Source organism: Abramis brama (assembly GCF_963993115.1).
Source record: "Abramis brama genome assembly, chromosome: 12".
NCBI lineage: Eukaryota > Metazoa > Chordata > Actinopteri > Cypriniformes > Leuciscidae > Abramis > Abramis brama.
In genome coordinates this window covers 7,572,145-7,598,875 of record NC_139974.1, presented here as the reverse complement: position 1 = coordinate 7,598,875, position 26,731 = coordinate 7,572,145, and the positions used below count along the sequence as shown (strand labels likewise).

The following is a 26,731-nucleotide window of genomic DNA, read 5'->3' as shown; positions in this document are numbered from 1 at the left end:
TGGACAAGAGGTTCATAAATGCTTCTCATGTTTGGAAAGATGTTTGTGTTGTTTTTTCAAATGCACGTTATAAGTGACTCAAACTCGTGCTTCCAGATGGAGCAGCGCTTACAGACAGTGGTGGACAGTAACAAAGTACATTTACTTGAGTACTGTACTTAAGTACACTTTTTGAGTATCTGTACTTTACTTGAGTATTATCTTTTCTGGAAACTTTTTACTTTAACTTCACTACATTTGAAAGACAAATATCATACTTTTTACTCCACTATATTTCTGTCAAGGTCCTTGAGTAGAAAGTAGTAACGTCAGTCAGGGGATGATTTTGGTTTGGAAATGAAAGTCGGGTTGACGTCAAACCCGACGTCAGATTTACGTCAGAACCCGACGTCAGATTTACGTCAGAACCCGACGTCGGACAGACATTGGATTTTGGTTGGAAATGAAAGTCGGGTTGACGTCAAAGCCAAAAAACTAAGCCAAGGGCACTATTTGAGGGAACAGCCATTTGGGTGTCCGAAACCATTGTAGACGTTATTGAGTGCACTTATTCAATCTCATATTCAATCCCACTACTGGAACTGTGTTCTAGAAATAAATGTGATATTGATATGAGGGTAAGGCAGGCATAGATTCAGAGGCATAAGGTACTGTAGTATTACATTCAACAATGCAACAATAATAAAACAATGCATTGACATTTACTTTTTACTTTTGATACTTAAGTACTTTTAAAAACGAGTACTTCTGTACTTTTACTTATGTAAAAATCGGTCTTTACAACTTTTACTTGTAACGGAGTAATATTTGACCAGTAGTATCTGTACTTTCACTCAAGTAAGGAAGTTGTGTACTTTGTCCACCTCTGCTTACAGAGCCGTACATCAATGACAAGCTGCACATAAAAAATAATCGCAGCCTTTGCGATTTTAAAATCGCGATAAGCCATCTCGATTTAAGTGCGATTACATGTAAATTGCGATTAATCGTTCAGCCCTAGAAAAAATACATACGAAAATTTAGATATCTAGAAAGAATACAGACTCAATGTGCAAGGACCTTTAGTCTCATTCACAAACTGATTAATTGTAAATAAATATAGGACCAAATAAATATAATATTACAAATACGGAATAAAAAAAAAAGAATGATTATTACTTTTTATTTAGAGTCTGACTGTTCTTTTGCACTGCAATGTAAAAAATGTATGTAAGATCTGTTAACTTACATAAAGACAGTCGCTGTTAATGATTGAATTAATATTGTTACGCCTTCGTTTTTAACCTTGTGGTGTAAAGATATATATATTATCTGCGTATGAATGGGACTGTAACTTCTAACATGTCAAAAAAAAATAGAAAACAACTCTAGACACACAAAAACAGGCAGAAAAAAAAAATTGACAGGGCTTCCGTACAGTGTCGTTATTAACTAAAGCTAAAACTATTCAAATTAATTTCCGTTAATAGAAATAAATCTGGAGTAAAATAAATATTAGATGAAAAATCTAAAACTTATTTTATTTCAGTTCATTTTTTCAAGGCAACATTTCTCTAAAATTACTAAAACTGAAATTTTTTTTTTTTTTTTTTTTTTGATTACTCTGCTCGTGCTTTTAGTAACATAATGGATAGTGTTTTTCACCCACTGGTGGAACTTCAGACACGTTGTCCTTCAAACCATCCTTCAAATCCACCATACAATGTCTGTGAATCACTATTTTTGATGAAGTCAATAATTCGCCACCATTTATTAATAAAAGGAAACTCCTCCAACCTGTCTTCAGAAACCACACAGAACACAATAAAACAGCCTTAGAAACAATAATTCTGACAGTATAACTTTGACAGCCCTTTAAAGAAGCATCTTGTGTTACCTTTGCTGAAGTCTTTGGGGTCCAGAGAGAGGCTGTACCCCGGCAGGGTCTCCAGCAGGAGTTTGTAACAGGCCTTCCAGCCCGGCTCAGGGATGGTGGGAGCCACACACTGCATGGCGGCGACGCGTTTGAAGAACGCAGATTTACGGTGGAAGCCGATGAGCTCGTAGAGCTCTGACAGGACGCTGTAACGCTGGATCTTCTCCTCTTCTGACAGCTGAACACAGATAGGATCATTCCTCATAGAGCAACTTGACTGACTTGCTGCGGTTTTACTGAACATTGTTGTACATGCGCTCACCTGGCCGAGGTTGATGTAAACAGCGTTCTGCAGGAACTCAGACGCCTCCATGGCTCGCTTCTGAATGGCCAACACTCTGACGGCCTTAATACAGGCCTCCAGCTCAATCACTCCAGCACTCTTATACTGAAACACAGACAACAACGTTTGCCTTTTCCTGACTTATGAGCTGTCAACTTTAAAGTGTTAATTTAGTGCCTTAATTATTTATTTTTAAAAAAATATTATAAAAAATAAATTAATGCAATTAATCATGGCCTAGCCCAAAAATATAATCCATTAGAGCAATTTAAGCTTAATTTAAAAAATATATATACATTTATTTTAATAAAGAATTTATTTTGTATTTATTCAATGAATGTACTAATTTAATATATATATATATATATATATATATATATATATATATATATATATATATATATATATATATATATATATATATATATTATTAAATTATTAATTTTACTTAATATTATTAAATAAATAAATACAATTAATTATTAAATTATCTAATTAAATTATTAATTTGATTATAATAATACTATTAAGATAATATTTTGAATACAATAATAAATAGTGAAAAAAAAAATGTGCACATTTAATATAAATGGCCAGATCATTCTGATATTTTAAATCATATTGCCATTACAATTTCAGATTGTCAAAATCACACTCTGAGACCATAAATGCAATAACTTGCAATATTGAGGTTCACTGATTAAAATATAAATGGCAAAAAAAAATTTGAGGGTAAAAAAAAAAAAGGTTGTCTCGTGTGTGCCTCTGTTCAGGAATTATTTATTTAATTTTTTTATTTAATAATTGAATTATTAAATCAGTTAATACAATACGAAATATGGTTTTGATTGCACAACAGTTTTGCAAAAATGGCCATATCATGCTGACATTTCAATCACACTGAAATTTAATTTCAGACTGTAAAAACTGCACTCTGAGACCATCCGGATAATAAATTGCAATGCTGAAAAGACCTGAGGTTCAGAGAAAGGTCGTGCTGGTGAGCCTCTTTAGGATGTGTCATCATATTTGAAAATCAAAGCTCAGCAGTGGTCAGCGGCACAAACGGCTGCGTTTGCAAGGCTGCAGTGTCCCCCGCTGGCGGCTGGCAGAACGAGACCAGCAGAGACTGCGCGAGCGGCTCAATTCACAAGACTGGGGTCAAATACTTGACTTTACATGAGCCACGAACACTGAGTTTAAAATGCACCATACAAAGATATTTTAATTCCAGAATCTAGACCATCTCTAGGGGCTATTTGCTGTGAGACGCACTTCAGGAGAGCCATTTTGGGTAAAACACCTGCATAAAAAATTTGCCATCTCAGAGCGAGAGCTGATGAATAATGAAACACAACTTTGAGTGTTTAATAAAACAATGTCCCACACAGAAGCTGCGTTTTAAAGTGGTTTTACCACAGTTAAAGAGCGTTGTTAGGCACGGCACGGAGAAATGTGCACTTAAAGGTGCCCTAGAATGTGAAATTGAATTTATCTTGGCATAGTCAAATAACAAGAGTTCAGTACATGGACATGACATACAGTGAGTCTCAAACACCATAGTTTTCTCTTTCTTATTTAAATCTCGTTTTTGAAAAACACCCCTGAAAAACAGGCGAATCTCCACATAACACCAACTGTGACGCAACAGTTGGGATCATTAATATGTACGCCTCTAAAAATTTGCATATGCCAGCCCATGCTCAATGCCAGGCGAAACTGCACAGCCGAATCATCAGAAGTTCTGCAGGTGAAGAAACAAGCGAGGATCATAGGGAAAATGGCAGATCTATCTATAATCTATCTATAATCGGATACCGCTACAGTTTAATTCGAAGAAAGTTGCTCTGCCCATTTCACCACGGACTGTTTTTCTAACCTGGAACAATATCAAGCAGCCAGGCTTCTCTCGGCGTCTCAAACGGACGAAGGGGGCAATTTCAACTAACGTTATATTCCCGCAAGCGGTAAGAAGTAATTTTATTAACGATAATTTACACTGTGTTATCTAGATCCAGCGCGATATTTTTTTTTTTCCTCGAGAGACATCGTGGCTTGCAAACGAGCGAACGAAGCATGGCAGTTGCTCAGTTTGGATGTAACTACAAATGAACACAAAAATATTTTTTTAGCTCCTTCATCCGAGCCTCTGAAGAACCAGTGGGTTATGTGAATTTCTGATGTGTAATTGTTCAAGTTCAGACAGATAATCTTTCTCTCAAAGTCGTTCAACACTGTTTATGCATCAGTATATCGCGTTGCAGTGATAAGATCTTCATTCACGCGATCAACAGGCTGTCATCTGCTCAATGCTGGAATAGATCTAAATACTTAAAAAACTTCTCATGATTCGTTAATCCCGATAGCTGTAATAGTAAAAACGTATAATAGCTGTAATAGTAAAAGTTTTCCAGATAGGTCCACATGTAATGCCAGATATTTCATATGCAAGCATGTCAGCCAATCACAGCAGTGGGCAACAACACTGAAGTCTCACAGCAGACACGCCCCTTCAAACAGAGTGTTCAAACCAGGTGATGAAATCAGGCTAGGAAATATGCCTTTTATTTCTAAATTATAACAAATTTTGATCTAAAAAACATACTAACATTATAAGGGCACCCCAGGAAACATAATAAAATAATAAAATAATCCATTCTACGGCACCTTTAAAACTCCATTAACTGGGGTAAAATCAATATAACAAGGCTTTGAAAGACGTGTTACTTATTATGGCCATGTTTAATAAAAAATTTGTTTCATAATTAAACGATTTTGCAAAAACAATTTTACAACGGCTTTAACCATGCCTGATTTTGGGAACATTTGATAACAAGGTCCCATTAGTTAACGTTAAAAACTAAAATTAACAGTACATTTTGTGGCAGTGTTTTGGTAATGTTAGTTAATAAAAAAAATACAACTGTTCATTGTTAGCTCAGGCCCACTAAATAATACTAATTAATTAAATAACTAAGCAATATTTTGATTTTAACAAATGAACCCCAGTAATAAAATGTTACCCAGAGTTTAGAGCCAAAACTATGTTTATAAAGCGGTTTCTGCAAAAATAAATTTAATTAAGACATTTATAATAGTATAAAAATATCCTCAAAGAATCCTGAATAGAATACATTCACATTATTTGCACTAAAATATAAAATATAATAATGATCATAAACTGCTTCTTGAGTATCAAATAATCACATTAGAATGATTTCTGAAGGATCATGTGACACTGAAGACAGGAGTAATGATGCTGAAAATGCAGCTTTGATCACAGAAATAAATTAAATTTTACAATATATTCACATAGAATTGAATTTAAATGACATGACAAAGGTCTCTCTTGTCATGTCACATCAGTTATTTCACAATAATACTGTTTTTATAGTAGTTTTGATTTAAAAAAATGCAGGCTTTGTGAACATGGCCGCTTCTAGGAAACAAAACTGATCCTCCACAGCAGAGAACATCCTCTCAGACAGAGCATGTCTGTGCATGAAGTTACCTTGCCGTAGTAAGAGATGGCCTCCTTGTATTTGTCAATGATGTCCTCCTGACTCAGGCAGTTCTTGGCTCGGCCGATCTCAGCGCTCGTGTCTGCACTGATGCCATTGGTCGTCAGAGCGCCTGGACAGGAAGACAAGAGAGAGAACCAACGTTAATGCTCCATGATACATGAAAAGAAAGTTCATTCTGTTCTCTGCATGCTAATGCAATGCTTGCATTCATGCTACCTTATTTTCAAATGTTATAAAGCCCAAGGTCTGTAATAACACTAAAGATTTTATTTTGCATTTAACAGCTCTGAGATATGAGATGCTGCAAATGAGCCCATTTGTCTGATGCAAGACCTGGAACTCGACAAGCAATTTCTTGAATTAAATATGAAAGTCATCAAGAAACATGTTTAGAGGAATGAGAGAAATAATTACACACTCAGGACGTTTATTAGAAAAAAGAGAGAGAGAGAGAACAAATTCACCCTGTTTACTTAATCCATATCCCTGGTCTTGAACGATTCATCAGTGCATAATCTTTCATTACAGTTTAATAACCTCCTGTATCTTTTTCATAAATAAAGTTATGTATCTGTATCTGTACTGTAAAACTCTTTAAAGTAATGAGAAATCGATTTAAAATATTTAATCTTTTGATTTTGCTATGCAAATTAAATCTCTTAAGTGTAATAAGTCTGTTTGTGATCATATAACTCAAACAAACACTGACCTCTAGTGTCAGCAAAGAGCAGATGTCGTTAAGTTTATTAGAATAAACAACAAGTTAAGCCTGTGTGTTTAAGATCTATAAACTAAATCAATCATGAGGTCAACCAAATAAGTTAGTTATTCTTAATAGCAAGAAACAATTTGATCAGTAAGTGTCTGCACTGCAGATTTTGTAATGGTGAAAATACTACTGCAAAAATCAGGCACAAAAAACACAAACATCACATCTAATGATTGCAAAAAAAGAGCTATAAATCATTTCCGCTGGATTTAACAGTAAGGATTCACATCCATGCACTGAAATCACTGCAGATATTTTCATTGCCATCAGAGATTAGAAACACAAAAGGACACCAAAACACCTGCACACATGCACAAGCACAACAAAGCAACTAAAACTACATCACAACAGCACAAACGGGCAGGAATAAAACCCTTATCTAGAGCTACACGTGTGCTTTACTGTACCTGGATCAATGAGAACTTCTTGAGCGCCTGAAGACACAGACAGAGAGGGAGAGACAGAGAGAGAGAGAGAGAGAGAGAGCCTGGTTCACTCTTGGCACAAGCTGCAGTTGATGGTAAGCAGTGTTAGTACAGCACTAAATGATCTGTTATGATCCTGACATTGAGAAAAAGCCGTCAGCAGACATGCAGAACTGAGAGGTGGACTCTTTATATATAATGGCTGTTAACAGAAGCATGCAAGCTTAAACATGATTCATTCTCTTAGTTTTGAATATGTTATCAAAGCCTTAAAAAAAAAAAAGTCTTTGGACACTTAAGCCACACTTAAAATCAAACCAAATGGCATTTGTACAAATCAAGAGCTTTTCTCTTTATTTTGAACAGCATCTATTTGTATCATTTTTAATCACAAATGTGAAATGTCATTTTTGTTAAATGTTTTACTTGGAAAGTGTATATTTCTTTCAAATAAATGTCATTTGGTTTGACAAATTGTACGTTCGCTTTAACTGTGGCTTAAAGTGTGCAAATACTTTTTAAAGCCCTTTTAGACATAAATCTGTAGAGCAAACCTCACCACAGTGGATTAATTAGCAAATGAAACGTGTGAATTAATGTTAATGAGTTCAAATATTATGTTATAGTGTTTTCAGTCTTATGTACTGTATATGTTAATACATGCAAATGAATGTGGAAAAATCTATTAAGGAAAGGAAAGGAAAGGAAAGGAAAGGAAAGGAAAGGAAAGGAAAGGAAAGGAAAGGAAAGAGGAAAGGAAATAAGGAAAGGAAAGGAAAGGAAAGGAAAGGAAAGGAAAGGAAATAGGAAATAGGAAAGGAAATAAGGAAAGGAAATAGGAAATAGGAAAGGAAATAAGGAAAGGAAATAGGAAAGGAAAGGAAATAGGAAAGGAAATAAGGAAAGGAAATAAGGAAAGGAAATAGGAAAAAGGGAAAGGAAAGGAAAGGAAATAGGAAAGGAAATAAGGAAAGGAAATAGGAAATAGGAAAGAAAATAAGGAAAGGAAAGGAAAGGAAAGGAAAGGAAATAGGAAAGGAAATAAGGAAAGGAAATAAGGAAGGAAATAAGGAAAGGAAATAGGAAAGGAAATAAGGAAAGGAAATAGGAAATAGGAAAGGAAATAAGGAAAGGAAAGGAAAGGAAAGGAAAGGAAAGGAAAGGAAAGGAAAGGAAAAGAAATAGGAAAGGAAATAGGAAAGGAAATAAGGAAAGGAAATAAGGAAAGGAAATAAGGAAGGAAATAAGGAAAGGAAATAGGAAAGGAAATAAGGAAAGGAAATGAAAATGAAAAAGAAAAGCAAAAAAGACAAAAAAGAAAGAAAAGACAAGAAAAGAAAGGAAATTAAATGAAAGGGAAAAAAGAAAGAAAAACTAAAGAGAAAAGCAAAAAAGAGAAAAGAAAAGAACAGAACATTTGTCTTGTGTTTTGCTCTAGAACACTCTCACGCTCCTGTTCTAGATCAGCATAACTGACTCAGGTTTAATAATAATGTAATAATGACTGTCTCTGGTTTAGACTGAACACTTCTGCTGCTTCTGCGAAGAAAAGGTGACGATTCACTCCAGATGAAACAAACATCAAACCAAGAGAAGTAAATAACGTCTGAGACACACAGGAGACATCCAACCTCATTCACTGATAACCTTATTCACACACATTCATTCATGATGTAAATAAAAACATACTGAGTTTCTATAGGAGACCCTTGCTTTTCTTCCTTAAATACATGAGTGTGCGAAGAAGAAAAAGTTTTGCAAATCACATATAATTGGTATCATTATGAATGAATCAAAGCAAAGATATGCAGAAGGTATACAATAATTGTATCCTCCAGAATTAAATATGAACTCCAGAATCACTCAAGCAACCAAAATGAAAATATGAAGCAGAAAATCATGGATCATCTTGATATTTTTAGTTTAGTCAGATAAAAAGGGACGCTACAGATGTGTCTGACCGCACTGACCAGGCCTGTGTCTCTTCCCAGCGTCGGCAGCAGAGGAGACGCCAGGTTTACGGGCTCCGCTCTTCCCCGCAGTGCCTCCTGGGTAATGGAAGATGACAGACGCAGAACACAGTCCCTCCAAAGCAGCTGAGGAACAAAACAGAAACACTTTCACTCTTCTAATTCATCACTGGAGAGTTAATCTGTCATGCAGGCCTTTGGGAAAGCAAGATCTATTCGGCAAAGACTGAGAAAGTCTCGGCTGCTTGAGCTGAAGTGCTGGAGAAAGTGATGAAAGTGACTGGGTTTACTTTGTTAGCTGGTCATCATGAGTTTAAAGATTGGATATAACTTTGCTCAGGCATGTAAGTGATTCTAATGTTGAAGTGTTTTGGTTGTACATGAGGTGATAGTTACATAATGCATGTAAAGTTCCTGTAATACTAGTCTTCTAAGAGCCGAGATGTTGTAATACTGGTTTCTCATGCCATTCTTACATTTGAGGAAATGGCCACCTTTAGATATTTGGGTACAGGGTTATTATGGTTGGTTAAAACGATTTGAAAGAAACATATACAGTACATATATATATATATATATATATATATATATAACAAACAAAAAATTACTAAAACTTTAACTAAAATAAAAATAAAAACAGAACATATAAAAATTAAACAATTCAAAATACGAATACTTCTCTAAAATAGTATCTCAATGGTACTAAAATACTGATTTAGGGTGAAACCAAGTCTAAGGGTGTGTTCACACATGTAGTTCAGTTCTCTTGGTTCTTTCGGTCCGGACCGAAAAAGAAAATATTACATTTAGTCCTTGTTCGCTTAGCGTTCACACTGTCATTTTTAACATCAAACCTAAACATACAAAACAAAAAAGCTAAAATATACAGCTTTTATGATGTATATTTTGTGGCATATTTTGCAACAGAACTTACCAAACATCAAAAACAGTGCTGTGTGTTGGGCTAAACGGGCTTGTTGTATGTGCGTACACATGATATTTTTTTACCAGCTAAGAACTCACGAAAAGCTTAGAAAATGTGTAAAGGAGTCAAAACAGCACCAGGCACTCCTCCGTTACTGTTACACACACAAACGAAGATCTGCTGCAAGGAGACGATGGTTCCGATGCCTGTACCGAACTGTGATGGGAAACGTAGCTATGTTTGAACGTAACATGCTTGAGCATTCTGTCCTTTTTACGGTTATGACATCACGTCCTGTTTTGGGTTCATTGTCTTTGGTCCATGTTGCGTTCATATTTCAGATATATCATATATCCCCCTGAAAAGGTGGGTTTGGGTTCGCCAGTTTGGTGCGCACCAAGGTTTGGATGGCAGCGTTCACACTTATTCAAATGAACCACACTAACAGAGCAATCGCACCTGGAAACAAACCTGGCAAGTGTGAACACCCCCTATGAATCATTCATCTTACCTCCCAGCCACAGGAAGTCATTGACAGAGCGCAGCAGCTCCACGGCCATGTGATAATGCACCAGGGCGTCCTGCAGCATCCCGGCCTGCAGACACAGATCCCCCACGTGCTTCCTCATGCGGCCCTGACAGCGCTTCTTATAGTGCCTGAGGAAGAGCAGTCAGAGAAACACTCAGCGTTTACACACACGGCTCAGTTCTTCATCAGCGCTCGCAGCCAAGTGCAGGTGACGTCAGCCATGTTTAATTCAAGATCTTTTATCAGCGGTGGATCGATGTCGTCTCTTTTGGCTCGCCTTATATGGAGCACAGATATGCTGATGTGGTTTTGCATCAAGCTTTGTCTTCTGTCTTAGCCCAGTATTTACAGACAGAGAGGGAAGCTGGAGGTGAAGAGATGATGGATGCAGAGGGAAGGGGATGCACAGGCAAAACACTGGGGATTTCAGCTAAAGGGATCCAAAAGCAACTTGATGTCTATCCCATGGGAATGAAGGAACGAAAAAAAAAAAAAGGGTTTATGTTTACAAACATGAGGAGGTAAAACTGTGGTGGAAGGAGCCCTATAGATAGTGTGCAAGAGGGTCAAGTGTTATTCAAGAGAGAGTTAGACAGAAGAGAAACAGGAGAAACATATTTAAGACTTTCATAAATATTTACTTTTACATATAGGATGACGTATCAGTGACCATATAATAACATTAAATGATCAGCAACAGTCTGATTAAGCCAATGTTGGACTATTTTTTTTTTTTATATATATATATTCTTTTTTTTTTTTTTTTTCAAGCAGCATATTTTTTTGTCCTATGACTGATTACAAAACTGTTAACTAAATCTTTAAATATTTCAATGCCAGGAACTCTAGTGTGAAAGCAAGATTATTATTTTAATTAATGATCAATTAGTATAAACTTCACACAGCAAAACAGTTATAGACATTACAAGGCAATAACTTAGGAGTATAATACAAGTTGCAATGCTTATTTATGCATTATATTATATTATATTATATTATATTATATTATATTATATTATATTAGCCAAAATGTATATATCCACTAATCCCTAATAATGATAAATAACATATGAGGTATTAATTTAATATTCATTAGTATAAATAAAAATATACTTAAAAATAGAATTATTAATATTATTGCTTTACATTAATTAATATAATATTTATAAACACATAATGTATATTATATTATATTATATTATATTATCCAGAATGTCTATATCCATGAATCCCTAATATTTATTAAATAATACATAAAGTATTAATTAAATATTTAGTAATATTATATGTATTATAAATACAAATATATTTAAAAATAATATTAATAATAATATTAATATTATTTCTTTAACTAACATCATCTTTATAAACAATATATGTATAATCTATATTTAACTGCAGATCAAGAACCTCCATCCTACAATGGAGCAAACACATCTAAACTCAGATTATATTTAGAAATGGATGCCATATTCAAATTCATGCTGTGACCGTAGATGAGATGAGCACAAAGCTTTGCGTGCAATCACTCATGAATTACTGAATGACATCCATGATCTTCTGCAGTTAAAGCAGAGAGAGAGAGAGACAGACAGAGAGAGGCGGTATTCTTGATCAGACACTTGACCCTGTCAGGCACCAGGACCCCGAGAGTCTTGCCCATGTTTTACCTTTAAACAATCGACTCAAAGACGACACAAAGATTACACGCTGCTGAAAGCTTTTTTTTCCGTTCCTGCACAGCGATTTCCATCACAAAAATGAGTTTGACCTTTCTACTCTAGACTGAGACACAAGAGAATCGAGGTCCAAGCAGTGTGTCACTGAAGGGGAGAGGAAGAGGCTGATCGGGGGAGAATGAACTAAAGCAGGAGACAGAACTACCGGCTCACCTTTTCACACCCCATAATAAACTCACAGGACAGTATGAAAGAAAAGAAGAAAGACAAATAAAACAAGGCCAAACAAGAGAAGGGAAGAAAAAACAACCATGAAAAAAAAATGGCAAAACTCATGAAACAGGATAGAAGATCATGCACGGTTGACCTACAGGCAAAACCATCATGTCGTGGGACTTTTGGGAATCCAGTATTTACCGCTGTGAAATTCAGGCTAAATTTAGGATGAATTACACACCAAAGTTTAATACTTTTCTAATCTCTTCATTCCAAAAACTGCAAGTATAAACAACATTAATGGTGATTAGGGATCCTTCAATATGTCAATTATTTTCCTTGTTATGGATAATAACTGATAAACGGCCGATGTTTACATTTTCTAGTATTTTGTCTAAATCAGAGTTTGTGAGGAAACAGCAGGGCGTTCCTGGGTTGATAAAAAGCTAATAATTAATTATATCAAAACAAATTCAAAATAAAACACTTAAAACAATTTATAAATACATAAATATAAATAAATAAACGTGTGTGAGAGTGTGTATCCACACACACATTATATTTAAATATATTATATAAATATATAAAACATTAACTGAGATCAGAGAACTGTAAAAATGCATATGTGTGTTTATAAATTGTAAAAATATTAACTTAAAATACTTTAAGTATATATATTTATGCCAAATGGGTTCAGCTGACAAAAAGGTTCATAGTCATAAAATAATGAAAAATAAAACAATAATTAAAACCAATCAATATATAGCCTATGCTATATCACAACAGTATAATGTACAGTACTAAAATATATATACACACATATATATATATATACAGTGAGGAAAATAAGTATTTGAACACCCTGCTATTTTGCAAGTTCTCCCACTTAGAAATCATGGAGGGGTCTGAAATTATCATCGTAGGTGCATGTCCACTGTGAGAGACATAATCTAAAAAAAAAATCCAGAAATCACAATATATGATTTTTTAACTATTTATTTGTATGATACAGCTGCAAATAAGTATTTGAACACCTGTCTATCAGCTAGAATTCTGACCCTCAAAGACCTGTTAGTCTGCCTTTAAAATGTCCACCTCCACTCCATTTATTATCCTAAATTAGATGCACCTGTTTGAGGTCGTTAGCTGCATAAAGACACCTGTCCACCCCATACAATCAGTAAGAATCCAACTACTAACATGGCCAAGACCAAAGAGCTGTGCAAAGACACTAGAGACAAAATTGTACACCTCCACAAGGCTGGAAAGGGCTACGGGGAAATTGCCAACCAGCTTGGTGAAAAAAGGTCCACTGTTGGAGCAATCATTAGAAAATGGAAGAAGCTAAACATGACTGTCAATCTCCCTCGGACTGGGGCTCCATGCAAGATCTCACCTCGTGGGGTCTCAATGATCCTAAGAAAGGTGAGAAATCAGCCCAGAACTACACAGGAGGAGCTGGTCAATGACCTGAAAAGAGCTGGGACCACCGTTTCCAAGGTTACTGTTGGTAATACACTAAGACGTCATGGTTTGAAATCATGCATGGCACGGAAGGTTCCCCTGCTTAAACCAGCACATGTCAAGGCCCGTCTTAAGTTTGCCAACGACCATTTGGATGATCCAGAGGAGTCATGGGAGAAAGTCATGTGGTCAGATGAGACCAAAATAGAACTTTTTGGTCATAATTCCACTAAACGTGTTTGGAGGAAGAAGAATGATGAGTACCATCCCAAGAACACCATCCCTACTGTGAAGCATGGGGGTGGTAGCATCATGCTTTGGGGGTGTTTTTCTGCACATGGGACAGGGCGACTGCACTGTATTAAGGAGAGGATGACCGGGGCCATGTATTGCGAGATTTTGGGGAACAACCTCCTTCCCTCAGTTAGAGCATTGAAGATGGGTCGAGGCTGGGTCTTCCAACATGACAATGACCCGAAGCACACAGCCAGGATAACCAAGGAGTGGCTCTGTAAGAAGCATATCAAGGTTCTGGCGTGGCCTAGCCAGTCTCCAGACCTAAACCCAATAGAGAATCTTTGGAGGGAGCTCAAACTCCGTGTTTCTCAGCGACAGCCCAGAAACCTGACTGATCTAGAGAAGATCTGTGTGGAGGAGTGGGCCAAAATCCCTCCTGCAGTGTGTGCAAACCTGGTGAAAAACTACAGGAAACGTTTGACCTCTGTAATTGCAAACAAAGGCTACTGTACCAAATATTAACATTGATTTTCTCAGGTGTTCAAATACTTATTTGCAGCTGTATCATACAAATAAATAGTTAAAAAATCATACATTGTGATTTCTGGATTTTTTTTTATTTTTATTATGTCTCTCACAGTGGACATGCACCTACGATGACAATTTCAGACCCCTCCATGATTTCTAAGTGGGAGAACTTGCAAAATAGCAGGGTGTTCAAATACTTATTTTCCTCACTGTATATATATATATATATACACTGTATATTATACATTGATTAGGATATTTGCATTTAATAGTTACATTTAATAGTAATATTAAATTATTAGTGTCTTTCAAGATTAAGATTAGCATTAGATGATGGTGAAGGTCACCTAAATGAAAAAATAAAATAAAAACATATTTCATATCAGCTGATAACCGATATGATTATTTTATATTGTCCATCCCAAATAATGATGCTTGCATTAGCCGCCCTTCTCTAGATATAAGCATCGACTACTGAAAAACCAATATGGGTTGACTCTTATGCTGGTCACCAATAAAAAAAGTTGAATTTCTCAGTGGTTTATCAATTGAACTGAATTTCTCAGTAGTTTATCCATTGAATGAACATCCCCAGAACCCAAACTCACCTGCTGTCTGTGTCCAACCCCACAAAGTCCTTCTTCTCGAACGGCACACACAGCAGCGTTAGCTTATCGCCGGATTTATCGGTTGCCCTGTCCAGCCTTTTGGACTCCAGGACGATAAATATGGACTCAACGAAATCCTCCACCCTCTTCTCCACATCAGGACAGTCCTCATAGCTGGGGTAGAAGGCCACATCTGTGCGCTGCTGCTCCGCCAGCTCCCCCTGCAGGCCGAACACCAGCAGCCGCGAGTCGTACAGCGTGGAGCCGAACACCTCCTTCTGCCCGTGGAAGCGGTCTGACGTCTGGGGCCACTCTTTGGCCACGGTGCAGCTGGTGACCGAGATGAGACCCACCACTTTACGGTGAGTCTGGAAGTCGCCCCAGTCGTTGTTCTCAGGGGGGTAATGGTGCCGGTATCGGATGAACAGGACGCGCTGGGAGTCTCGTATGCTGACCTGACTCACGCTGACGATGCGTTTGTAGATGCGGAAGAACTGGTCCTCCGGGACGATCCCCACGGGCTGGACCACCACCAGGACCGTCTGATGGTCCTCAGCACACTGCATGTAGTCTGGGACACTCATGTCTGCATGCAGGGAATCTAGAGAAGGAAAACAATACACAAAACCATGTATTTACCATGTAACCACTTTTACTATGGCAAGTTTCAAAAGGGATCTAAAAGATCTAAATTAAAAAAAGTACTGTTTTCTGTTTGAATATATTGTAAAATGTTATTTATTCCTGTGACGCAAAGCTGAATTTCCACATTATTACGCCAGTCTTCAGTGTCACATGATCCTTCATTCTAATATGATGATTTGCTGCTCAAGGAATGTTTATATTATTATTATCAATGTTGAAAACAGTTTTGTAAAAAAAAAAAAAAAAAAAAAATCAGGATTATTTGATGAATAGAAAGTTCAAAAGAATAGCATTTATCAGAATTAGAAAGCTTTTGTAACATTATACATTGCTGTTCAAATGTTTGGGGTCTTTTTTTTTCTTTTTTTGGAAAGAAATTTAAGAAATTAATACTTTTATTCAGCAAGGATGCATTAAATTGATTAAAAGTGACAGTAAAGACATTTAATCAAATAAATGCAAAAGCATAAGAGATCTATTTTAAAAACATTTAAAAAAACGTACCGATCCTAAACTTTTGAACGGCACTATATATATATATATATATATATATATATATATATATATATATATATATATATATATATACACACACACATACATACACACCTATATGTATATTATTATTAATAATAATTAACTGAAAACTCTCAAATAAAAACTACTTCTGCAAAAGTTACCAAAGCAGGAAGATGAGCACAATGGCTTATTGAAATGATTGATATTTCACAAACTCTATTTATTCATCAGTTTTCTTCACTTGAAATGAACTGAAACGAATTACCTCACGGTTCACATTTGACTAAATCACTGTGTAATCTTTGTTTAAAAACACTTGACACAACTTAGGACTACTGAAGTACGTTTAGTAATCTTGTAAACAGCACAGATAAATGCATACAAAATTCTCAAAATATGTAATATTTTACACATTCATAAACATAAATTGAATAAAACATGAATACATTGTAACATGCGACATTATAAACAACCAGCAGAACAAACAGCCAAATGTCTGACCATTGAATGAAACCTTATCGAGTTCCTTGTTTAATTCAATTTGTTACATGAAACAATCATCGTAGTTTATTCATTCAAATTGATATATTTGTGCAACATATTTGTTTATTTTGGTCTGTTTTCAAAGGCGTGTTTGAATGAAACATCTTCAAATTCAAAGCAGATATGAATGTGACAACAGCGCGATAAAGAAGGCTATAAGCCCCACAACATAAAGTGTAAGATTTATTCCAAAATAATGCTGACAGAATAAATCATATGCGTTTGAAATACGTGTGTAAACGCTTGTTTTTACTCACAAACGCTCTTCCTGTCAACACTGCTTCTGCTTCTTCTGCTACTGTCTTTTCTGTGAGAGGCGTGTGACTCATGCTCGTGTCTATAAGCGCCCCCTGTTGGATGAGCTCCAACATTCATTACTAATAATATAATAATAATATAATATAATGTTTGCCATCCGATAAAGGGACTGATCAATTCAATTGATTTGTATGGCGCTTTCTAAGGCAGCTTTGCAGGAATATACTTAAATATAAATATAAAGAACGAGGGAAAAGATCGTATGAACTTGCTAATCTTTTCATTTATAATCCGAATATATTAATATAATAAATATAAATATAATTTCTGTATGTTTAGAGTCAAATTCTCGTCCCATTTCTGGTGTTTTGTACATTAAATTTAACTAAACGAAATGTCCCAGTGCCTGTTCTACATTAAAAACAAATAAATGACGGAATTAAAAGTAAAAAAAAGAACTTGTGAATAGCACATTTCATCGTATTTCATACATGTAATAATATATATATATAAAAAAAAAATCCAAAATGTGAACCTCTCGTTCACATTGAACATTTTCTGAATATATTACGGGATGATCAACCGCTGATCATCTGAGAGACCGCTCCACTCAGAGGCTGCTCACGCGTCAGACCTTTCCGCTCGCCTGCAGGCGTTCCTACTCTGCGCCTGTCATATGATCAGCTTCCCGTTTGTTTGTGTTCATGCAGCAAGCTAACCGCTTCCCACTATGAAACCTCCTCATCTGTATCCAAACTAAACATTTAATCCACACCGACCCCACCTCAATTACTCAAATAGATCCTACAAAGTCAACATAGACAGATCAAAGGGATTTAAAGGTTCAAATATAGATTTATAATGTCGATGGAGTACGAGGAGCAGCTAGCCGGAAGCCTGGTGGACTCTTTCCCCAAAGATTTCGGCTACGGCGTGGAAAACATGGACATGATGCAGGAGAACATGGAAAACTCTCCTTCTGCAGACAATAAACCCCGAATCCTGCTGATGGGACTGAGGAGAAGCGGGAAATCCTCCATCCAGAAGGTCAGATCCCATATGGATACAGCACTGCACTAACTAAAAAAGTACTATGGTAATGCCCTGGTTTTGAACACTAACACGATGATAATACCATGGTGTTCTTTGAAGTATATCACAATATAAAAAGGTATATAATGTCTTGCAAAAACGTACTGTGGCAGTTCTATGGTACAATCGTGCCATCAGATTGTAGTACTTTTGTACTTTGATATGTACCGTAACTTAGTGCGTTCGAGAATACCATGGTAACGTTACAGGTTCATAGTGCCTTATATCTAAAAGTACCATGGTATTCTTGGAAGTAAGATGGAGTACAACTGTATATTTCAAAGTATCATTATTACCATAATCATCACTGTACTCTTGTGCCCTCACAGCACTTGCTTGTAAGGTCAGTATGTTTTTGTGTGATGTTATATTACGTTTTTGTAAGTGTAACATTATAGTAGTGTACAAAATCATAGCATTACCAAAAGTACCATGTTTACCCCTATTTTGTAAAATACATGACATTCTGATCAGGCTCTCATTTATTTAATTGTCGTATTGGATTTATATTTATATGTTATAATTGTTATATATATATCATTTATTTATGTATTATATTATTATTGTTATATTTTATTCAAATATTATGTTTGTATTATCATATGGGCTTCCTGCAACAATATTCCAGCTAGTAATGCACAATGTGTAATGAAAACAAACCGTTCTGTAATGATACAAGCGCTTGACATAATATTATTTTTCCCATTTATATTTTTATTCCAGGTCAGAGGAATGGGGCTTTTATTGAACAATTGTTGACTGAAGTCAACATGAAATTAAAGTGAATGTTTACTTTCTTAATAAATTTCTATGATCACATGCATAATTTATCAGTGCATGTTATTGCAAAAGAAAAAAAAATGCTTTGTTTTTTATTTTTAATGGAACAGCTGCTAGTTCTCCTGACGTAACCAAATGATATGATATGCTTTGCAAATGTTGAATGTAAAACTGTAGTTGCAAAATAATATTTCCTTTAATTATTAAGTCACATTTAATGCTGCTTAAAATCTCTTGCCTCTGGAATGCATTTTCTGTGTTAATATTTTTTTTGAATATTTTTGTCATTTGTGTATATTTAAGATGGTTTTATTACTGTGTGAAAAATTGACTATATCAGAATCAGATTTGTTTTTTTGTTTTTTGTTTTTAATCTATATGTCCATATTGAGTTATGGCTTAATGTTTTGAATCTCAGGTGGTGTTTCATAAGATGTCTCCCAATGAAACGCTCTTCCTGGAGAGCACCAACAAGATCTACAAGGACGACATCTCCGGCAGTTCCTTCGTGAACTTTCACATATGGGACTTTCCAGGGCAGGTGGACTTTTTCGACCCCACCTTCGATTACGAGATGATTTTCAGGGGCACCGGCGCGTTGATTTTTGTCATTGATGCTCAGGTAAGTCGGTAAATTCTGAAGAGTGGTTGTCATTCAAACTGCTTTAATTTTTCCTTATTCCATTCCTGGCTGTTATTAACATTATGTATGGATGTGTTTCTCTCTCTCTGTAGGATGACTATGTAGAAGCATTAGGGCGGCTACATCTCACAGTGTCGCGGGCGTTCAGGGTGAACCCGGAGATCAATTTTGAGGTGTTTATACATAAGGTGGACGGTTTATCAGACGATCATAAGATAGAGACGCAGAGAGACATTCATCAGAGAGCTAATGATGATCTAGCTGACGCCAGTCTGGAAAAGCTTCACCTCAGGTTGGTCATCCTGATGTACTGATCAATTTGCCTTGATACAGTGTAATGACAGATACCGAGTGTTTGATAGGATTATGCTTAGGCTATCGAGATATTCCATCAAGTAATGCATCAGAGATTGTGTAATTAACAGTGTTGTTATTGTTAAATAAAACTCAAAATTAAAATGGTAACACTTTATTTTACAGTGTTACATGTTACATGTAGTTACTATAGTAATGACTATAAATTATGCTTAATTACATGCAACTATCCCTAAACCAAACCAAACTCTGATCCTAATCCTATAGTAAGTACATGTAGTTACTTAATAATACTTACTACTTAAAGGAACACTCCACCGTTTTTTGAAATAGGGCTTATTCACCTTCTTTCCTACATTTAGATAGGTGTGCAAATGCATTTTTGTCTCAGTGCATGCATTGTTTTAGTTTGACAGGGTCGGCGCTAGCTTAGCTTAGCATAATGAATGGAATCCTTTGTTGCCAGCTAGCATGTCCTTAGTAAAAGTGATATAAAAAATAAAAAAACACACCTAATTACTTCTTGTGGCCTGCGTATTCACAACAAGTACAAATAGCGATGCAGATTAACACTAGGCGATTTCCTATGCAGATATTGACTTGGGACTATATTAGGGGGAAGCACAGGCGAAGCACTGCTACTTGGGCGCAGAGATATCACGCCCAAGTAGCAGTGCTTCGCCCGTGCTTCCCCCTAATATAGTCCTCAATATATAAGTCAATATCTACCTAGGAAATCGTCTAGTGTTAATCTGCATTGCTATTTGTACTCGTTGTGAATACGCAGTAATTAGGTGTTTTTTTTTTTTTTATATATCACTTTTTCTCAGGACATGCTAGCTGGCAACAAAGGATTCCATTCATTATGCTAAGCTAAGCTAGCGCCGACCCTGTCAAACTAAAACAATGCATGCACTGAGACAAAAATGCATTTGCCCACCTATCTAAATGTAGGAAAGAAGGTGAATAAGCCCTATTTCAAAAAACGGTGGAGTGTTCCTTTAAACACACAATTACAGCGTAACAAAGGCACCTTAAAATAAAGTGCAACCCTTAAAATGTGTTTTTGCGAATTAAAATAAATCTAAAATAAAATATACATTTTAGATTAAAAAAACTTGAGAACTGTTTTGATACTCTAATAGTGTACAAAATAATACTCAAATAACACCATGATTCTGGATAAATTGAGAATCAGAATTTTTTTTTTTTTTTTTAAACAGAGATCATGATTCTCCCACGATTCTGAACCGACAACTAAACAATAACATGTAATTTTCTAGAGTTTCAATGACTCACTCATAAAGACTTCAGTTGCTTCATTACTGGATGAATCAGCATTTTTAAACGAATCACTTGACAGAATGATTCAATGACAAATTCATTTTTGTATCAGTCACTTGTCGCCACCTACTGGTGTAATGGTGTAATTGATACAATCTTTATTTGAAGTATCACGTCACTTTATGTTCATCTTTATACTTTTATGTTGTTTTTAAAACTATAATTTCAATATAATATTTACTCTTATTATTAGGCAAATTGCTTAAATTCATCCCCTTCTGAAGCTCATTTCCTGACATTCTGAATGTAATTTTTGCATTATGAATGAATATGTTATGTTAACAAGCGATATTTCTCTTTGTTTGTTTTCAGTTTCTATCTCACCAGCATCTATGATCACTCCATATTTGAGGCCTTCAGTAAAGTGGTCCAAAAGCTCATCCCTCAACTGCCAACGCTGGAAAACCTCCTCAACATATTCATTTCTGTATGTACACAGCGGCTTTACTCATAATGATTGAATCTTGAATGCTTCCAGTATCCATTAATGTCCAATTTTGCTTGATCTAGATAAAATGTCTCTACTCTAAATGCTTTTATTGGTGTTTATCGATGCACATAAGAGACAAATAACAGAGCTGATAAGTGGATATTTGTAAATGCGTTGTTTCCTCTCAGAATTCTGGGATTGAGAAAGCCTTCCTGTTCGATGTGGTCAGTAAGATCTACATCGCCACGGACAGCTCTCCAGTGGACATGCAGTCGTACGAGCTCTGCTGTGACATGATCGATGTCGTCATTGACGTCTCGTGTATTTATGGGTGAGCATCTGTGAACGTTACACAGCATAAAACGGATGAATATGTCCATCCTGAAGACCTTGAGCTTTATTTGTCTTTACTACACTGCAATGCTCTATACAAATATACACTAGCGTTCAAAAGTAACTAACATGAACTAGCAATGAGCAATACATGTTACAGTATTTATTAATCTTATAATATTAGTTAATAAAAATCCAGCTGTTCATTGTTTGTTCATGTTAGTTCACAGTGGGTTAACTAATGTTAACAAATACAACCTTTGATTTTAATAATGTATTAGTAAATGTTGAAATTAATATTATCTAAGATTAATAAATGCTGTAGAAGTGTTGTTCATTCTTAGTTCATGTTAACTAAGGTAGTCAACTAATGTTAACTAATGAACCTTATTGTAAAGTGTTACCGAAGTCTTTTATGCTCACTAATGCTTCGTTTATTTAATCAAAAATACAGTAAAAACTGTAATATTGTGAAATATTGTTGTTTTCTATTTGAATATATTTATTGTAGAAACCGTGATGCATTTTTTTCAGGATCTTTTGTAACTTTATAAATGTCTTTACTGTCACTTTTGTTCAATTTAATGCATCTTTGCTGAAACAAAAAAAAATATATATATACTATTTTAAATTATATATTATTATTTCAAACTTGTATCCTTTTTAATGCTGACAGTGTAAGATATAAGATGATTGTATATATTGTATCCTTTTGTTTTGTCCATTTGTTGAATGTATAGTCTAAAAGACGACGGCAACGGTAACGCGTATGATAAAGAGTCTCTGGCCATCATAAAGTTGAACAACACCACAGTGCTTTACCTGAAGGAGGTCACCAAGTTCCTGGCTCTGGTCTGCATCCTGAGAGAGGAGAGCTTCGAGAGGAAAGGTACAGGATCGCTCAATCTAGAGCATCAGCATGACTTGTGTGAAGTTAAAGTGTCATTTAGACTGCGGGTCATTTATTTGATTGATTTTACTTTACTTTCACACCCTAAATAAAGCAGGTAATGGACAAAAAAATTAGACTTTGCGTTCGTAAAATGTGTTCGTTCCTTCAAGAAACTTTGCGATCGTTATTGAGTTCTTTGCGAGCTACATTTCTTGGGGTGGGATGCAAAAAAATTTGCGAGCGAATGCAAAGTTTCTCTGGGGAATGCAAATGATTTGCAAGTGAATGGAATATTTCTTCGGGGAATGCAAAAGTTTTGCGAACGAACGTAAAGTTTCTTGGGGAACGCAAAAGTTTTGCCAGCGAAAGCAAAGTTTTTCAGAGGAACGCAAATGTTTTGCGAATAAACGCAAAGTTTCTTGGGGGAACGCAAACGTTTTCTCAGGGGAAAGCAGATGTTTTGCGAGCGAATGGAATTTTTCTGGGGGGAACGCAAAAGTTTTGCAAGCGAAAGCAAAGTTCCTCAGAGGAACGCAAATGTTTTGCGAGTAAACGAAAAGTTTCTTAGGTGAACGCAAAAGTTTTCTCGGGGAATGCAAAAGTTTTGCGAACGAACGTAAAGTTTCTTGGGGAACACAACGCAAGCGAAAGCAAAGTTCCTCAGAGGAGCACAAATGTTTCTTGGGGGAACGCAGATGTTTTGCGAACGAACGTAAAGTTTCTTGGGGAACGCAAAAGTTTTGCCAGCGAAAGCAACGTTTTTCAGAGGAACGCAAATGTTTTGCGAATAAACGCAAAGTTTATTGGGGGAACGCAAACGTTTTCTCAGGGGAAAGCAGATGTTTTGCGTGCGAACGGAAACTTTTTGGGGGGAACGCAAAAGTTTCACAAGCGAAAACAAAGTTTTTCAGAGGAACGCAAATGTTTTGCGAGTAAACGTAAAGTTTCTTGGGGAACGCAAAAGTTTTCTCAGGGGAAAGCAGATGTTTTGCGAGCGAACGGAAAAAATTGGGGGGGAACGCAAAAGTTTTGCAAGCGAAAGCAAAGTTTCTCACAGGAACGCAAAAGTTTTGCGAGTAAACGAAAAGTTTCTTGGTAAAAAAAAGTTTCTTGGGCAAAAGTTTTCTCAGGGAATGCAAAAGTTTTGCGAACGAACGTAAAGTTTCTTGGGGAACACAAAAGTTTTGCAAGCGAAAGCAAAGTTCTCAGAGGAGCACAAATGTTTCTTGGGGGAACACAAATGTTTTGCGAGCGAATGGAAATGTTTTGCGAGTAAACGTAAAGTTTCTTGGGGAACAAAAAAGTTTTGCGAGAGAAGGTTTTGAAATATATTCTCTTTATCCATGTCCCTTTATGGGCTCCATATTGTTTCTTACTTAAAGATGTCTCGGCATATTGAATTCTGTATTGTGTTAATATGATGTTTTGCCATTAAACGGTTTTTCCACAGTTCTGATATACTGAGATGCGTGTGGAACACAGAATAATAATTCTCAAGTTTGTTGAATATGAGATAAAGGTATTATGTTTTCATATGACAAGTCCCAGGATCCAAGATAACCCTTTTTCCTTTTTACATGATTCACTGTTTTAGTCATATTCAAAAATTCCCCTTTCTTGAATAGATATAATGTCGGCTGTGTGCATCTATGTAAATGTGTGTACAAGAAACTCACTGCTGAATGTGATTGTAGAATGAGTGTGTGTTCTTTTTCTTTTTTTCATATTGTTTCTTACTTAAAGATGTCTCGGCATATTAAATTCTGTATTGTGTTAATATGCGATTCCGAACGTATCTCATGTCTCTATCTTCCACAGGTTTGATAGACTACAACTTCCACTGCTTTCGAAAGGCCATCCACGAGGTATTTGAGGTGAGCAGCTCCACCCAGAGGACGGGAGTGGCGGTGCAGTCCAGCCCCCCCAGCAGCAGCGGTAACGGCCTGTCCCGGCTCAAATCAGCAGCGCTCAACGGTACACCCAGGAGCCTGGTTTAACCCAGGACACACGGACCTCTGAGAACACAGGCCTTCACACTAGTGCGCTGAACATGCGCTAAGGTACACATGAGATTACTGGAGCGTTTCTCTAGTTATACCTGCAGTTCCAGGACCTGAGAGACACAACAGGACACTCATACAGGAGAGACTACATTGCTGCTTTTTATGATATTTTGATGTGTTTGTGTGTGTGTGTGAGAGAGAGAGAGAGAGAGAGAGAGAGAGAGAGAGAGAGAGAGAGATTGTGTGCAAACACAACATCAGCTGTTGTAATAGAGGGAAATGGAAAACTTTAGTTTAGCCAACAGAATGAGGCACTATGAAATGATGTTACACTGAGCAAATCTAGACTCAAAACTAGTGAGCTGCCTATAATTTTTTTTATATCCTTATGTTTAAGGTGGCTTAAAGTGCTGTCTATGTATGGCGCTCTCTACGTTTCGAGGCACATTCCACTTTTCAGTGGTTTGAGTGTGAATCTCAAACATGTTCAAGTGACATTTCACCAAAAAAATCAAAAAATGAGAAATTTGCTTATGTAAAATTTAGCCTGTTTTTAGGTGCATTAAAATGTTGACATTGTTTTTAACAAAAGACATTTTACCCAAATTCTCATAATTGCTGAAAAGGGTAACTTTTTGTAATTCTCAGTTTTTCATTACTTTAATGCAGTATTTTTTATTGCAATAAATACTGTATTATTTAAATCAGTATAAATGTTGTTCGATAAATATGTATGAGTTCTTTGCCATTCAAAATAATATATTTTTCACATTTTTAATGAGAATACAGTTTTGGTTTTTTTACAGTATTAAGAATTTGGTTAAAATTGTGCTTAATTTTCATTAAAATATTGTCACAATGTAAAAATTAAATTAGAAATAGGCTTCATTTTCTTTAAGCAATATCTTACCTATTTCATTCTTTTGATTTTTGTGGTGCAATGTGACCCGGACATGTTAGATTCACCCATGAAACAGATCTTTTAATGCTGTTTCACTCTCTTTTGTAGCAAAATTCCTAGACCTCCCGTCTTTAAGATTGCAGTTGTTAATATTGGCCAGTCCTGTGATTGTGTTGGCTTTCACTGTTATTTACTCCTGACCTACACAAAGGGAAAATAAAGGGAGAAAAGGCTAAAGACGTTTGTGAACGTCATCATGTTTCTGTGAACTTACAGCGAAATGAATCACATACAGAGACTCTTTTTTTAAGCATCAGCCCAGACTAACAGGAAGAGTGTGTTTTGCCATTAAACGGTTTTTCCACAGTTCTGATATACTGAGATATGTGTGGGAAACAGAATAATAATGCTCAAGTTTGTTGAATATGAGATAAAGGTATTATGTTTTCATATGACAAGTCCCAGGGTCCAACAAAACCCTTTTTCCTTTTTACATGATTCACTGTTTTAGTCATATTCAAAAATTCCCCTTTCTTGAATAGATATAATGTGGGCTGTGTGTGTCTATGTAAATGTGTGTACAAGAAACTCACTGCTGAATGTGATTGTAGAATGAGTGTGTGTTCTTTTTTTTTCTAATAAAGTGTAAAAGAATAAGATATTAATTTTGTGATTGAATTATAAAGATTATTACTTGTAAAATATCAAGAAAACGATATTTGTTTACTTATGGTATATTTTGTCTCAGAGCACGCTGATAAATTAAAGCTATATTCATTTGAGCCCTGGTCTGAGTCGTCTGTACGTGTGTGTGTGTGTGTGTGTGTGTGTGTGTGTGTGTGTGTGTGTCACCTCTAGATGTCGCTGTCCGTTGAATTCGACAAATTGAAACGCATAAGTGGAACTAATCTGAATATAATTCTGAGGAAAGACAACAGGCAACACTGTTTGTTTTTAATAC

The 26,731-nt window shown here is 35.9% G+C and overlaps 2 protein-coding genes across 2 annotated transcripts in view; one reads left to right on the top strand and one right to left on the bottom strand.

Annotated features, from left to right (window-relative positions):
• trappc9 (trafficking protein particle complex subunit 9) overlaps positions 1–17,086 on the bottom strand; it is a 213,192-nt gene extending 196,106 nt beyond the window's left edge. The window contains exons 1-8 of the mRNA XM_084130741.1: positions 17,037–17,086; positions 15,073–15,673; positions 10,323–10,468; positions 8,887–9,012; positions 6,899–6,925; positions 5,710–5,831; positions 2,178–2,303; positions 1,877–2,093 (exon numbers count right to left, since the gene is read on the bottom strand). Coding sequence (XP_083986867.1) covers positions 1,877–2,093; positions 2,178–2,303; positions 5,710–5,831; positions 6,899–6,925; positions 8,887–9,012; positions 10,323–10,468; positions 15,073–15,656 — 1,348 coding nt within the window. The 5' untranslated portion in view covers positions 15,657–15,673; positions 17,037–17,086. The remainder of the gene's footprint in view (positions 1–1,876; positions 2,094–2,177; positions 2,304–5,709; positions 5,832–6,898; positions 6,926–8,886; positions 9,013–10,322; positions 10,469–15,072; positions 15,674–17,036) is intronic.
• Positions 17,087–17,697: 611 nt separating this feature from the next.
• On the top strand, positions 17,698–26,552 carry rragcb (Ras-related GTP binding Cb). The gene is made up of 7 exons (XM_084131325.1): positions 17,698–18,084; positions 19,328–19,531; positions 19,645–19,844; positions 21,524–21,638; positions 21,830–21,972; positions 22,715–22,863; positions 24,685–26,552. Exons 1-7 carry the CDS (start codon positions 17,899–17,901, stop codon positions 24,861–24,863), a joined length of 1,176 nt encoding a protein of 391 aa, XP_083987451.1. The 5' UTR covers positions 17,698–17,898; the 3' UTR covers positions 24,864–26,552.
• Positions 26,553–26,731: the final 179 nt, after the last annotated feature.

Bases quoted from the DNA above. Each gene is read 5' to 3' on its own strand.
- rragcb (XM_084131325.1), top strand. From the start codon at position 17,899: ATGTCGATGGAGTACGAGGAGCAGCTAGCCGGAAGCCTGGTGGACTCT. The intron at 18,085-19,327 runs GTCAGATCCCAT...TTTGAATCTCAG, and splicing joins GGAAATCCTCCATCCAGAAG to GTGGTGTTTCATAAGATGTC. The intron at 22,864-24,684 runs GTACAGGATCGC...TATCTTCCACAG, and splicing joins GGAGAGCTTCGAGAGGAAAG to GTTTGATAGACTACAACTTC.